The following is a 15,966-nucleotide window of genomic DNA, read 5'->3' as shown; positions in this document are numbered from 1 at the left end:
TTAATAATTAACGTAAGCTTATGCAGAGAAAGAACGTCTCAATATCTACAAATTGATGAAAAAAAAGAAAGTTAATAATGTCGTACCCTCGTTTCTTATTGGATTTCTAAAAGACAACATTTATAATGAATTTTATTAATTTTTTTGGATTTTTTTAAAGCTTAATCCAACCGAGTTAGACAATTCTCGATCCGAATAGCTGATTCACTGATCCGAATGGGTTTTTGGAATGCCCGATCTGGGGCACCGATCCGTTTTTTAAACCACTACTATAAACTATTTTGACACCAAATTTTGGATGTCAATTCTTCTATTAAACGCGTACTAACGAAAAATATAAAAAATATATTTTCAATAAAATAAAATGATCAAAATACCCCTGAAAATTTCAAGGGGTGATTTGGTCATATTTTTTATCAAAAAATTATTGTTAATATTTTTTATAGATGCACCCCAATGATAAGATAACACGTACCAAATTTTATATTCAGAAAAATCGTATTTAAAAAAACTAAAAATAAAATACTTTGAGACGTCGGATCTAAAAACAAACGGTGAGTGGCTCTCTTGATAAAAAATGGACGGCTGGATGGTAGGGGGATGATAGAACTTCTATGTTGTAGGGGGAATGGATGGTAGGGGGAGGATAGAACTTCTATGTTGTAGGGGGAATATAAAAAGCTTTCCTCTATATATATATATATATATTTGATGGATATGAAACATTTTGTATACTAATGATTATGAAACATTTTCATGTATACAGATGATTATGAACCGTTTTCATCTATGATATGTATGTTATAATCTTTGTTACTGCAACACTCAATTGCCAAACTTTTGTGTCAACACGATGTGACACTCCTAGACACGGGGGATATTTGTATGGGTAGCTGTTTGTCATCAGAGAAAAGTTCGGACACAGAGACAAAGTGTCCTAGCTTATGGAGGCAAAGTTCGGACACAGCAGAGAAGAAGTGTCTTAGTTTATGGAGGCAAAACTTCCTAACAGGAGCAGAACTCATGAACTTTTGCTTTAAATCTAAATGCTCTACCACGAACGGTTATTAGCCCTAGATGACAATATATTTAGAATTTAATTAGTAATATAAGTCTTTGATGCAAATTTGAATAAACAACGAAGAACTCGAAAACGTTTATGATAATTAGATTGAAAGTAGGCTATATGACTTTGGGAGTAGAAGTAAATTATGCCTCCCAAGAAATATAGAATGCATGGTCTATTGTTGAAAGAAAAATTTTAAATTTGAGTTTTGTAAAGATGTCATCACAAAATTTTAAATTTGAGTTTTGCAAAGATGTCATCATCGAAAAATTAGATGGCGTCTATTCAACCTCGAGATATTATTGTTTTCAAGTGCATAGAGGATGCAACTAAAAAATACTTTTTATTGAGGTTAACATGAGTTGAAAAGGTTACATTCCCCAATTTGGGACCTAAAATGAGTTCTAGTTGAAGTAATGGGGGGAAAGTTAAATAGACAGTGTACTCCCGTGGGAGTATACTATCTTTGGGTTTAAAATACTATTTACACCCCCTAAAAATGTAAACAAAATCAATGTACGAAAGCGCCATTACACACTGGTGTGAAGCCGCCACCTCTCATGGGGCCCTCACAGACCTGCACCAGACGCTTCATCTTCAAAAACCGTAACCCTAGACAGTTATCCTCCATGCTTCTCCCTGTAACTTCCTCTAAAACACGTACCACTCTTTGCAAAACCCAACAATTTCTTGACTCCATCAACGCTCTCTGTGACCAAGGCCAATTGGACCAGGCCATAACACTTCTGCAAGAAACAGATCATCAGGCCATTAAAAAGAGGTTTCCAGCTTACTCTTGCCTTCTTCAAGCTTGTTCTGAATCAATGGCGGCCTCGCTAGCCCAAAAGGTCGAAACCCACATGGTCAAAACCAGTTTTCCCCATTGCCTCTTCTTAAACAATAGACTCATCGATATCTATTGTAAATCTGGTTATATTAGAGAAGCTCGTAAAGTGTTCGATGAAATGTCTGAGAAAGACCTCTTCTCGTATAATACAATGATTCACGGATATTGTTGTTTTGGCCTGTTGGATGATGCACGCCAAGTTTTTGTTCAAATGCATGAGAAAAATCAGGTTTCATGGGGTATCATGATTGGTGGGTATGTGCGCCATGAATATGCATTTGAAGCTCTTGAAATGTTTGTTGATATGAATCGAAGTGGACTTAAGCCTGATCCAATTATTTTAGTTGCAGCCCTTCGTGCTTCAGTCGTGGCTGAGAGCTTAAACCATGGGTTGCAGATTCATGCTGTAGTGTTAAAGATTGGTGTTTTTATGGAAGAAATAGTGAGGAATACCTTGTTGGACGTATACTCAAAGCTTGGAGACATGGAAGAAGCTTGGCATTGCTTCGAAGAGATGGGGAAGTTGGGTGATGATGTCTCTTTTAATTCTTTGATTGCAGGTTATGCAAGGCTTGGAAAGGGGGAATTATCTCTGGTTTTATATGTTCAGTTTCTTAGAACTGGTCTGAGAATCTCTCAATTTACATTTGCCGGAGTTCTTAGTGCTTGTGCTGGAATTTCAGGCCTTGTTGAAGGCAAGCAAATTCATGCTCTGGTCTTCAAGACTGGTTTCGAGGGCAATGTCTTTGTGGCCAATGCAGTTATGGACATGTATGCAAAATCAGGGGAGCTTGAAAGTTCTTGGAGAGTGTTTGTGGGCATGCATCATAGGGATAACATTTCATGGAATGGCTTGATCAGTGGGTATAGTAGAGAGGGCTTATCAGAGGAAGCTATGAATTTGTTTATAGAGATGTTGAAATATGGAGTTGCTCCCACCCACTTCACCTTTTCGAGCATTTTGAGCTCGTGTGCTAGTATTGGTAGCTTGTTACTCGGTATGCAGGTTCACTGCAAAACCATCCATTGTGGGCTCGAATCCGATGTATTTGTATCTAATGCTATCATTGATATGTATGCAAAATGTGGGTCATTAGAGTCAGCAATGTTTGTTTTCAATGAGAGGTCTAACCTCAACACCATCTCATGGACGGCCTTGATTGCTGGTTATGCACAAAATGGGTTCAATGAAGAAGCCATTAAACTCTTCACCCATATGCTCAAATCAGATTTTAAACCAGACAATGGCACCTTCGCTAGTGTGCTCAGTTCCTGTGCGAGCCTAACTGCTCTTAATTATGGCAAACAGGTGCAAGTCCATGCCATAAAACTTGGTTTTGATTCAAATATATACACCGCGAGTTCTCTAGTTAGTATGTATGCTAAATGTGGCGACATGAAAGAGGCATCGAAGCGCTTTAGTGCAATGCCCATTCGCAATTTGGTGACATGGAATGCCATTATAGCTGGCCACGCACATAATGGAGAGGGTGAGAAAGTGCTTGAACTATTCAGAACAATGGTAGAACAGGATGGCATTGCCCCTGACCATGTCACATATGTGAATGTGCTCCATGCATGTAGCTATGCAGGGATGGTCGAGGAAGGGTATTGGCACTTCAGGTCCATGAGTGAAGATTTTGGAATTTCCCCTTACCCTGACCATTATGCATGCATGGTTGATCTGCTAGGGCGCTGTGGCCGGCTCGATGAGGCCGAGGAGTTTGTGGAGTCCATGCCTATTGAGCCTGATGGGGTAATATGGGGGGCCTTGTTGGGCGCCTGCCGAACCCATAGGCATGTTGAGCTAGCTGAACGAGCAGCGGAAAGGCTCTTTGCCATTGAGCCAATGAACTCTGTTGGCTATGTGCTATTGGCTAATATATATTCAGCTTGTGGCCTATGGGAGGGGGTTGCAAGAGTGAGGAAGATGATGCACGAGAGGGGAGTGAAAAAGGTGACAGCTTGCTCTTGGGTCGAAGCCCAAATGGGGGTTCATGTTTTTGTGTCCAATGATCGGGTCCACCCAAGACTAAGGGAGATTCATGAGAAGCTTGAGGAGTTGGGAGAGGAAATGAGGAGATTTGGGCATGTTCCTGATAAGAGCTTTGTGTTGCAGCAATTGGAAGAAGAGCAAAAGGTGCCAGCTTTGAGCTATCATAGTGAAAAGTTGGCAGTGGCGTTTGGGCTTATTAGTATTGATGCTCCAGCACCCATTAGGGTTATGCAGAATCTGAGGGTCTGTGGGGATTGTCACAGTGCTATGAAGCTTATAACACGGATTGAAGGGCGAGAGATAATCCTCGGGAACTCCACCCGATTCCACCATTTCAACGATGGAATATGTTCTTGTGGGGACTATTGGTGAAGGTAAAGAAAGTATGTTCATCCTCCCAAATTATGACTAAAGGGAAATAACCCAATGGAATATGGGAAAACCACAGTTCATTAGGGTTATCCCTCATCCCTTTGCCATGGAATGCCAGACAGTGATGGAGAGAGTGTAGGACACACCATTCTGGTTATGTCTTGTTTGTTGTGCCCAACTCTCTCCGTCACCCTCCATATCACTGGATGGTGGGGATCCCAATGTACTATGGTTGTCCCACAGTCTACAGAGATTTTAGTGTGCTTCCATAAACTAGATATGTGTGATTTCTAGTGACATTCTTTTCTGATTGAAATGCGAGATTTTTAGGACATTTATAGGCCAGATGCTGGTGTTAATAGGCCTGCCAAGTGAAACTCAAATTAATTACTCCATAAAGTGTTCCAAAATACACAATATTTATTTAGTATCATCTGATGACGGCGATTCCATTTCCTTTTTTCTATCATTACTGATATTGCCGGTGCTGCCATCGTCTTTTCTAATCCTTGTATACATCTTACAAAACTCAAAACTAGCAGATGACCATAATAAACTTTACTCGTCTAGAATATTACTGTAATTTTCTTTTTGGAAGAGGGAATCTAATATGAATTTGTGCATATTGGTAAAATACTACCTAGGCCAGACTGCAAAGAGCAGCTAGACCCTGAGAGAGGCCACTTGATCATCCAAACTCAATACTGCAAATTATCTAAAAAAGAACTTTGTATGAGAATCCTTCTCATACAAAGTTTGATAAGTATATATTTTTTTAGAGAAATGATCCTATAGGACCCTCCCCCACCCATGTGACCATTAAATTTGGCATGGATCTATAGAAAAGTCAAGTCCCACACCCATTTGATAACTTTTCTAGACCTCTGTGCCAATTTTAATGGTGATCATTTGGGGTCCTACATACATGAGTGGGAGAGGGTCCTATAGGATCATTACTCTTTTTTTTTTTATTTTTGTTTTCCTTTTGCTTTTTGGAGAATAACATTGAAATGGAAGTTAAGAGAGAGAAACCAATCCAAAAGCAAAACCAAAAAAAGAGAGAGGCCAGGGCATTGAGAGGAAACCATCCATACGTATTTTCAAATTATTTAATATCTTTGTATCTATTCCCCATATTGTTTCTCATGCTACTATTAATTTTCATTTTCTTTGATCTTCTCAATGCACTATTTTCCATCATTACATCCTTGAATGCAATAAAAATGAGCAAATGTGCTATTATTTTCCCACTTGTTATAGTAATTCTAATTAAGTGTACGTTAGTATTATTGTATGGTAAATGATATTGAATATTCAACTGCAACAGTATATTATGATAATAAAATGTTAGGGTGTGTTTCTTTGATGGCAGAACCGAATCTTCCTCTAAACAAGCATGCCATTCAAAGTCAAACTGGACAAGTAGAACATGACTGTACCTTACAAAGACCGTTCTACCTCTTCAGACAATGCCGTTAGCGTCTTTCCTGTTTGTTTGTTGTTTCTGTTGCTTTGTTTGTCTTTGTCATTGTGTTGTCTGCCGACATGGACTTTTTATGTCTACCTTCAAGTGTGTGTGTGTATGTATGTGTGTGTATGAGAGAGAGTATTATGGAAGACAAAAAAGCAAGAGAGAGAGAGAATTATGAAAGACAAAAAAGGAAGAGAAAGAGAGAGGGTATTATGAAAGAGAAAGAGAGAGAGAGAGAGAGAGAGAGAGAGAGAGAGAGAGAGAGAGAGAGAGAGAGAGAATAATGAAAGACAAAAGCACTTCCAAACTTGCATATGTTGTGGCATGCTTCTGACCATCCAAAGAACTGTCCAAAAATGCCGCTGAATATTCTGGAAATTGTCTTAGTACTTGGATTGGCCTTGAATTTCTCTACATTCTAATCCAGTTGACATTTCCAATGCTTCTATTTTGTCTTAACTGAATTTGACATGGACTGATTTTTATAGAAGTGGTTTCCCTCACTTTCTCCAAAATCTTGCTTAATGTAAGTTCTTGGTTCATCTTCTGTGAGAGACTCTTTTAAGTTTCGATCCAGGTTATAATCCTCTTTTATCATCCTTTGTTTTCTCCCATTTCTTTTAGGAAATTCTTTTTATAAAGTCTGGGATAAGGAGGAGAGCCTGACCACAGTGCATGTCTGAGACAATGAGCCGTCCCTACCTTCAGATACTCTTTTTCCAAGAATTGCTGCTGCTACTGTTACTTGAATCTTGTTATATTGCAGGCCAGATTTACTTACTTTTCCCCCTCTTGTCTAAGTGTTTGTTTTTTTTTTGCCTTTCACCTGTATGAGGATGGATGATCTTTAGTTTTTATTTAAATATGTACATGTTACTTGTCAAAACAAATTTGTTTTGATATTTGTTTCTGGGTGCAGACTGTTACGACCCTTTGGATCCGAATGGGAATATAACAATTACGTATGATATCATTTCATGGACCACTGAAACCGATGGTTATTGGGTTAGTATTTTCTTCTGAGATAAAATTTGCAGTTTAAGTTTAATTGAGATATGAAGAAATCAATCGTCTGAAATCCAAATTTAGGGAGATGACTTTCTTCTAAAACTTCTTGAAAATGGATGCATATTTCTTTTTTTTAACATTAACTAAATAAAAAATGAATGTCATCATGTGCATCTGCATTTTCTTTGAAGTATGGTTATGTTAAAATTAAAATAACTGACTCAAGTATGAAATCCCACTAGATTTACTGAATTAAGTTATTACATAAACTAAAAAAAAGGACTGCAGACAATAGACAGCTTTTGTGTGGTATGTGATATGGAGCCTGGGTCACCTACCATCTGGTTTGATTGCGTAGAGTTCCCGGGGATGGACATGCAACTGGAACTATTGTCAATCTCCAGTTCCATCTCTGAAATGAACTGAGGATGCGCCCACCTGTGTATGATATACCATTCACCTAATGTGTGTGTTATAATTCCCCATGAAACTATGGTTCTCATATTCAATATTATGATGTAGGCAAAGGTGACCATCGAGAACTATTACCAGTACCGCCACGTGGAGAAACCTGGATGGAAATTAGGGTTTGATTGGGCTGAGAACGAGGTAATATGGTCAATGACCGGTGCCCTAGCTACACAGTCGGGCAATTGCTCAGCCTTCAAGTATAGGGTCCCCCATTGTTGCCAAAGAAGCCCTGAGATCATAGACCTCATGCCTGATGCAGCTCGCATTAACAGATCAGAAAATTGTTGCAGAAATGGAGTTTTGGCTGCTCGTGACATCGACCCCAAAAATGCAATTTCCATCTTTTATATGACCGTGGGGAACTTGCCTAGCCTTTGGACAGGGAAGACACCAAAGAATGTGACGTTCATGGCTCCTGGACCAGGCTACACATGTAGTCCTTTTGCTGATTATTCACCCACTATTTTCCCTTCTGTTGGCGGTCGGAGAGAAACTCAAGCAATTAGTAAGAACCCAGTAGCCTCCCCTTTTCATTGTTTTTCTTATATATTAGTTTGTTATTTGGAAGCACGCTATGAAAATCTACTTCTAGTGTGATTCTGAAGTCATATGTCATTCGAATTTGAGCCTTTGGAGGACATGATTACATGTTGGTTTTTACTTCAGAATTCTCCTATTTACTTGAAAGAGTATGAGGCTGCCTGTTCTTAGGAAACAGTCTAGTCTTGGGGAAGTTTGCTTCTACATGCCAAACATCTTCTAGAACTCACTGTGACCCCCTTGTAAGAATGCTTTGAAAAGTAGGTGTTTGGGCCCTCTGCTCTTTGGAGAAAGATAAGCTTTGTTAAAACTGCTGCCCAGACACGCCCAACATCATCTTAACTGTATGAGTTTATGAGATGGTTTTCATTATTAACCCAGTTAAGTTACACCAAAAATATCCTTTCTTTCTCACAACTAAATAATATCGACCTTTCTATATGCACTTCAGAACTGGACTTCCCATTTGTTCATCAATCTCATCTTCGGAGCCTTATCCCAATTATTTTGGGATCTGCTTAATGAATCCTGTTCCGCCATTCCGTTCTGTAAAGGGTCATACCTTGTTGGATCAGGACTTATGATAGGGATGTAGAAAACGTTTTCTGCTAGGGGCCAACCTAACACAACCCTCCTCCTCCTTTCTCATCTGGGTATGGGACTGGCAATAGTGGAATTCCACTTGTGCATCTGAATTGATAATATTATTCTCTATAATCTATAAAAATCAATCAGCCTACCCTTTTCTTCCCATCAGTTATGTTTGTCAACAGTGTATGTTTGTATGTGCGTGCACACATGCGCCATTCACAAATGTGCACTTTGCAAAAGTAATGGATGCTTTGTATGTACAGGGACATGGAAATCAACTTGTACCTATTCTCAGTTTATTGCAAACAAGGCACCCACTTGTTGTGTCTCGTTATCATCTTTCTATGATTCCAATGTCACGCCATGCCCCCGTTGTAGCTGTGGTTGCCAAGCCCAGGAAAGAACCTCTCTCTCGTGTATCGGGTCTGTACCCTACCAACCATAGTGACAAATCACAAATATTTTGCTTTAAAAAAATATATATTTCCTTGATATTAACCGCCCTTCTTCCGAGTGTAAAGATGAAGTTTACCAGGAAAAACAAGGATAGAAATCTCTAGAGAAGCAATAATAAATTCTATGGAAACTTAAATTCCAAAAATATAGGCAAATGGATAATTTTTCTGGGAATCTTACAATTTGTTTTAGATGTTTTCCTCTTTTTCCATCCTTTGGCTTTTTATTTCTCTAATAATTTCCAAGTAGCGCCCATAAGTTTGGATATCTATAAAGGAATTATCCAACCAAGAAGCTTCCAGGAATGTGATTTATCTTTATATGCCAAGTTCACAAAAAGTGATACATAGTACACATGAATTGCATTATGGAACTTACAGAAAAAAAAAAAAAAATTGGCATCCCGAACTTTTCACAATGTGCAATACACTGCACTTTTCAAATATCACCATTTTACCTGAGATCAGGTGATTTTTCTTTGAAACTTGCAAGCAGATTTTAATTCTCTTCACAAGGTTCTTTGTGAAAATATGTAGTTATTTGAATGAGCTCTGAAAAATGCTTCTGTTAATGCAGAGACACCAAATTTCGTGGTTCTTCACTTCCTGTGGGTGAAGTGGAAGAAGGCCTTGTGAGGTGCACCAGTCACATGTGCCCTGTTCGAGTCCACTGGCACGTGAAGAACAATTACATGTACCATTGGAGGGTGAAATTAACAGTGACTAATTACAACTATGCGGCTAATTATTCTAAATGGAACATCATGGTTCAGCATCCAGGGTTCAGTCAGGCGACCACTGCTTTCAGCTTCAACTCTACCACCCTTGATACAACCACGAGTCCAAGTATCTCTCTCTCTCTCTACCGTTGTTCTGCAACTTGCCTTGCTAGTACTCTCATGCGCACAGCCATTGTTCGTAAAACGTGTATTGTGACCTCTCTCTATCACTCATGTACACACAAAACCATTGATCCTGCACCATATTGTACTACCTCTCTCTTCTCTCGCCCCCCACCAGAAACAGACATTTTTTTAGTCAATGCTCATACAAGTGTTTCACATTTCTTGTTTTCAGATGAGGCAGCCCTATTTTGGGGGCTCGAATATGTCAATGGCGAACTTTTACAGGCTGATAACACGGGGTTTGGATCAGTGACATCTGAGATTCTCTTGCACAAGGATAGGAAGTCTTTCAGTCTCAGGAATGGGTGGGCCTTCCCTCGAAGGGTGTATTTCAATGGTGAGGATTGTATAATGCCACTTCCTGATGTTTATCCAATGCTACCAAATGGTAGCTGTGGCCCTCTAACTAGCCTCCAGAACCACCTAGTTTTGTTGTTCATGCTGCTTGTACTGCTCCATAATTTTCATCTTGAGCAGTAAAATAACCTCTTTTTTTTTTTTTGGATGGGGGACTGGAAGCAAATGGAAACTTTGTAATCTTGATGTTTTGGGCCAGCAATGAATTTATGTTATTTCTTAAAGGCTCGTAAACAACTAAGGGAACTAGGAAATGACAGAAGAGGGACGGATACTTCAAAGAGTGGAGGATGGCTTGAAATAAAACACCAACATGATGAGTACAAAAAAAAAAATACACCCAAGTGTTTAGAAACATTTAGATAGGATAATTCCATAAGGGCTCGATTGGATCGCTGGATTTTTCAATCATTGGAAAAGTCAATTATGAAGTTGAGATTTATTGGAATTGACATTTCTTGGAATCTGGTCTATGCTTTTTGGATCGCATCTAGTAGAAATTAAGAAAATGAAAATTTTCTGTTTGGATAGCTTGGAATATCATTTTTTTTGAAATGCAAATCCTTTTTCAATCTCTAAAAAACTTTCGAGATAGTTTCTCTAATATTTTAATACACTCGGTCAAAAACTTAAAAATTTGAAATAGTCTCCCTAGATAGTTTCTCTCTTTAAAAATTTATATATTTATCTCTCTAAAATTTGATATAGTTTCTCTAACTAAAATTTTGAGATACTTTATCTCCTTAAAACTTAAATTTTGAGATAGCTTCTCGCTATAAAAATTTTGAAATGGTTTCTCTCATTAAACAATTTCAAGAAGTTTCTCTTGCTAATACTTTAAGGTACTTTCTCTATCTAAAACATAAAATTTGAGGTACTTTCTTTTTAAAAATTTTAAGATAGTTTCTCTCTATAAAAATTTTTAGGTACTTTCTCACTCTAAAATTTGATATAGTTACTCTCTTTAAAATTTTAACATGTTTTTTTTCTCTAAAACTTAAATTTTGAGATAGTTTCTCTCTCTAAAATTTTGAAATAGTTTCACTCTAAAATTTTGAACTAGTTTCTCTTTCTAAAATTTTCAAGTTGTTTCTCTCTCTAGAATTTTAACATATTGTCTTTCTCTAAAACTTAAAATTTGAGATAGTTTTTCTATCTTAAATTGTTTAAATAGTTTCTCTCCAAAAATTTTAGGTGTTTTATCAAAAATTTGATATAGTTTATCTATCTAAAGTTTTAAGGTATTTTCTCTCTCTAAAATTTAAAATTTGAGATAGTTTTTCACTCTGAAAATTTTCAAGTAGTTTCTCTATCTAAAATTTGATATAATTTCTAATCTCTAAAATTTTAATGTGCTTTCTTTTTAAAACTTAAAATTTGAGATAATTTCTCTCTCTAAATGTTTTGAGGTACTTCTCTCAAAATTTTTTTAAAGAGTTCCTCTCTAGAATTTAATGTAGTTTATCTCTCTAAAATTTTAGATACTATCTCTTTCTAAAACTTAAGATTTGAGATAGTTTTTTCCTTCTGAAATTTTAAATTTAAGATAGTTTCTCTCTCTAAAATTTTCTAAAAAAATGTATATTTTCTCTCTCTAAAAATTTCATATGCTTTCTCTCTCTAAAATTTGATGTAATTTTCCTCTCTAAAATTTTAATATGTTTTCTCTCTAAAATTTGATATAGTTTCTCTCTCTAAAATTTTTATATATTTTTTGTTGAGCAACATCAATTCCATGAAATGTCAACTCCACCTATTTTGGTGGAATTGGGATTTCTAAAATTTAGGCGTAAAATGAACATTCAAGAATACCACATAAATCTCAATTCCAATAAAAATGTCAATTCTAAGTGAACTAAACACGATTGACCCAACTATTCTAAAAAAAATGACTCCTAAAAATTTGAATCCAAGGAGCCAAACGGGCCCTAAAGGACCAATCTAGAGGGTTGGTAATAGCTTTTGGGGATAAACACTCTATATATAAAGAAAAAGTATAGAATGAGGTCATTTACCTTTGATACAAGGTGGTCATAATAATCTTGACCAGTGGTTTAAAAAATTGATCGGTGACCCGGATTGGGCATCCCAAAAATCGATCCGGATCTGCGAATCGGTGATTTGGATCGGGAATCGGGCCGAATCTCTCTGATTAAGCCTTAAAAAAATTCAAAAAAATTATTAAAATTCATTATCAATGTTGTTTTTTATGAATCCAATAAGAAATGAGGGTACTACATTATTAACTTTCATTGTTTTTATCAATTTATGAATATAAAGATGTTCTTTCCTGTATAAACTTATGTTGACCATTAAATTTACACCACACAAAAAAAATCATAGAATTATCGTAGATTAAGTATATAGTCATATATGGACTACAATAAAGAGTTGACTAAATCGATGAAAAATTGGCCACTAAAATCTCGAATTGGTGGAAAACCCTAATCCGCTAAAAAAACCCAAATTATTACAACCTAACTAACTATAATATTATATACCAACAATATTTTATAATTATTTTATTATATAAATAATAAAAAATCCAAAATATTTTATAATATCATCTAATGTAAAATGTATTATTGACAACTGTAAGAAAAATAGTAGACTACATGATTTATAATACAAAACTTAATAAATAAAATAAAAGATTTGGTTATCCATGTAGAAATTATTAGAATGCGTACCAATTTTTTTAAATTTTTTAGGTTTCTAGAATAAATTAGTGGAAGAGATTGTTAGTAGAAAGAGAGAGATTTCAATTGGCCTCATTGTATGAATGCTATCTTTAAATTAATATTACTAAATATATGTTAAAGACCATCATGTTATAAAATAAAAAATATAATTAGATCATTTATTCCTAGGTTGTATGAAGAAATACCTTTTATTTTTTTGACAAGAAATACTTATTGTGTTATTTTTTATTTTTTTTTACAAGAAAAATATGATACTTGTTGATTATCTTTGTTTTTTTTTGACAAAAGAAAAAGATGTTGTACTATAGTTTTTTTGCTTGTTGTACTATTTATTTATTTTACAAGAAAAATAAAAAAATAATGCTGCCAAAGTACATTTTATTTTTTTATGCCTTTTGCTTTATTTTTTTTGCAAGAAATACTTATTATATTACCTTGTATTTTTTTTACAAGAAAAATAAAAAAATGTTGTATTATCTTTATCATGAAAAGCCTTTTATTTTATATTATTTCTATTTTTTTACAACAGTATTTTCTACTTTTGTTTATTTTTATGACAACAAATTGTATTTTTTTTACAAAAGAAATAAAAAAATGTTGTATTATCTTTTTTATCTTTATCTTGAAAAGCCTTTTATTTTATATTTTTTCTATTTTTTTACAACTCTACCTTTATTTATTTTTTTTGACAACAAAAATTTCTTTGTATCTTTGTTGTGCGCTAAGGGGTTCAAACTCCAAAAAAAAAAAATTTTGTCGTGCGCTGAGGGGTTCAAACTCAAAATATTTTGTGATGTTCGCTATAGGGTTCGAACTCTAGACATACACCTCAAAATCAGTGTTGTCAACCAACACGGCCACGTCGCCACATGTGATTCTAGTAGCGTCTATAATAATATATATTCTATCATCTTTCTTTAATAATTTCTTGTGAGAATTATCCCACATCAAAAGATGAGTGTTGCTTGGTTCTCTATAAAGTCATGTGTCATTGACACTCACTTGCGCGTGTAGAAACGCGAGAGAGGCAAACGTGAGGTGAGTTACCACGTGTGGCGAGTTACCACGTGTGACCACATGTCACTCTCGTGAGGTGGCCACATGTCAAAAAATATGGGTTTTTTTGTTGAGAATCGTGATTCACTATTCAGAATCACCCGGTTCTCTCTAGACACGGGCGATTCCCGGTTTTTTTGTGGAACCGGCTCGGTAGCAGACGATTCTCGAGTTGAATCGGGCAAGTCCGGTTCGACTTGGCGAGTTTTCAAACACTGATCTTGACCATTGAGTGTGAAGTTGGGTGGTTGCAATTATTCCATTGACTAAGCTCAAACTTCAAAAGAAATTTTCTTGAACTTCGTGGCACATCCAAATTATCAAGTTTCACATCAAATGGTTATATAAGGAATTGTGACCACTTTGTATTAAAGATAAATAACAATTTCATATATAAATACTTCATATTTATAGGATATTATATAGGGTGTGGTTTTTGTAAGATTGCAAACTTAAACAATCCAATTAAGGCGTACCTCCAAATTTTATCATAACATATAATTTTGGTGTAAAAAATTATTAGGATTATCTAAAAATCTATTTTTATATGTAATTATAAAATTTTAAGCTCCAAAAATTGTCAAAATCAAGTAAATCTATAAACATATGAAAATCTTGAAATGGATGATCTAGATAATGTGTTGTAAGATGCATTTTCGGGACTCAAAATCTTTTTTTTTTTTGGTAATATTCATACATATTTATGTTGAGATAAACAACTAGAGGGGTTTTCAATGTTAAGACAACCTTCTCCAATGGATTTTTGAGGTGCATCCGTATTTCTACATTTTAAAGTCGCAGCCTTATATAAACTTTTTCTATATGTTAAGTAGTTTTTCTTGCGCAGGTAAGTGGGGAAAGGAGTTTCGAGGAGTTTCTTATCGTGATAGGAAAGGAACTCAAACGATCATATTCACAACCCTAACCACTTCTGTTTTGAGTCTATTCTTATGTATTAAGTAGTCAACAAGCGTCGATAATAAAAGGGGATCTTATAGTAGAGAGAATACATTGTAAGGGTCCAACAAATAGAGGGGCTTAGGGTCAACTTTGTGGAGTATTTTTCTATTTCTATACGAAGTATTCATCTTTTCAAGATAGAGAAGAAATTTATGTATTTAATGAAGGGTGCGGTTTGTATAGAGCCGAGGCACTAAGCAAAATAAAGCACACCTCCAAATAGTTTTGAGAAATGCCGTTTTAATACTAGAAATCTTTGTGATAGCTTTAAAATATATTTTTATCTTTCATTATAAAATTTAAAGCTTTAAAAATAGTGTAGATTGAGCAGATCTATGAAAGCTTGAAAACGTATTGTCCAAAAATACATTACAAGATATACTATTTCCAAAACTTGAAATTCATTTTTTTCTTATGTCCATGCATCTTGATGTCGAGATGATCAATTTGAGGATATTTGAGCATAAAAACAACCTCTTCTAGTGATTGTTTAGAACCTCGGCTTTAGATAAACTTTTTCCAAAAAATGACGAGAAGAATTATAGATAGAAAATATTTCGACTTTCATGAATTTCAAGATAGATCTTTACGTCTCTCATCATTAATGTTACACAATATTGATACAAGTGACAATGTCTATGCTTGATGTTAAATTGCATGGTCACCTCCTTTGCTCGACGTTAAACTACTCAATTGTGTCCTCGACATGACGTCAAACTGCGTGATCGCGTCATCGACAGGATGTCTAACGAAGCACCTGACGAACTGTTTTGATGATTTGTCGAGCAATATCGCGGACAAAATAAATAACCAATAATTTTTGGGGAGTTGGTTGCAAAGAGAAACTAGGTGAATTGTTCCCCGACATTGTGACTAATTCAACGATGCCGCATCAAAAGCCATTAATTGCGAACTCCCTGAGGCCTCACAAATGAGCATGAGGCTGCAAAAACATCTACCGGAGTACATGAACTTTTTTAGCCACGAGTTGCAACCTTTAACTTTCCAGCAAATGATCAACCAAATTGCATTATATGGAAGGTCAACCGCCTTAAACAAAATCCAATGGCAATAAAAATAATAAGAAAATAAACAATACCGTAGGCCAAATTGTCACGACACAAACCACGCCCTAAGCTCAAAAGAATAACCAGCCTAGGGATACCAGT

The 15,966-nt window shown here is 35.7% G+C and overlaps 1 protein-coding gene and 1 non-coding gene across 5 annotated transcripts; both read left to right on the top strand.

The window, feature by feature from the left end:
* Positions 1-1,572: 1,572 nt before the first annotated feature.
* LOC18432916 (putative pentatricopeptide repeat-containing protein At5g52630) lies at positions 1,573-5,864 on the top strand. Of its 2 annotated transcripts, none has more exons than XR_016040186.1 (2): positions 1,573-4,283; positions 5,654-5,864. It is a non-coding gene; the product is annotated as a putative pentatricopeptide repeat-containing protein At5g52630 (transcript). The 2 variants fall into 2 exon arrangements; XR_016040185.1 differs by having other exon boundaries at positions 1,573-4,292.
* LOC18441777 (COBRA-like protein 1) lies at positions 5,654-10,303 on the top strand. 3 transcript variants are annotated; one of them, XM_088845978.1, is made up of 7 exons: positions 5,654-5,755; positions 6,377-6,518; positions 6,672-6,757; positions 7,283-7,736; positions 8,626-8,785; positions 9,395-9,663; positions 9,895-10,303. In XM_088845978.1, the coding sequence occupies exons 2-7, from the start codon at positions 6,428-6,430 to the stop codon at positions 10,200-10,202; spliced, it is 1,368 nt and encodes a 455-aa protein (XP_088702104.1). In that variant the 5' UTR covers positions 5,654-5,755; positions 6,377-6,427; the 3' UTR covers positions 10,203-10,303. The 3 variants fall into 3 exon arrangements, 2 of the variants coding, with proteins under 2 accessions (XP_088702104.1, XP_020527423.1); XM_020671764.2 differs by lacking the exon at positions 5,654-5,755 and adding an exon at positions 6,259-6,278; XR_016040187.1 differs by lacking the exons at positions 5,654-5,755; positions 8,626-8,785.
* The last annotated feature ends 5,663 nt before the right edge of the window (positions 10,304-15,966 follow it).

This window comes from Amborella trichopoda, chromosome 9 (assembly GCF_054954075.1).
Source record: "Amborella trichopoda isolate Santa Cruz 75 chromosome 9, AtrichopodaSantaCruz75HAP2 v2.0, whole genome shotgun sequence".
Taxonomy (NCBI): Eukaryota; Viridiplantae; Streptophyta; class Magnoliopsida; order Amborellales; family Amborellaceae; genus Amborella; species Amborella trichopoda.
This window is presented reverse-complemented; position numbering and strand designations above follow the sequence as displayed.

Coding starts and splice junctions, on each gene's coding strand:
- LOC18441777 (XM_088845978.1), top strand. CDS start 6,428: ATGTCTGAGACAATGAGCCGTCCCTACCTTCAGATACTCTTTTTCCAA. Junction 6,758..7,282: donor CTGAAACCGATGGTTATTGG/GTTAGTATTTTC, acceptor ATTATGATGTAG/GCAAAGGTGACCATCGAGAA. Junction 9,664..9,894: donor TGATACAACCACGAGTCCAA/GTATCTCTCTCT, acceptor TCTTGTTTTCAG/ATGAGGCAGCCCTATTTTGG.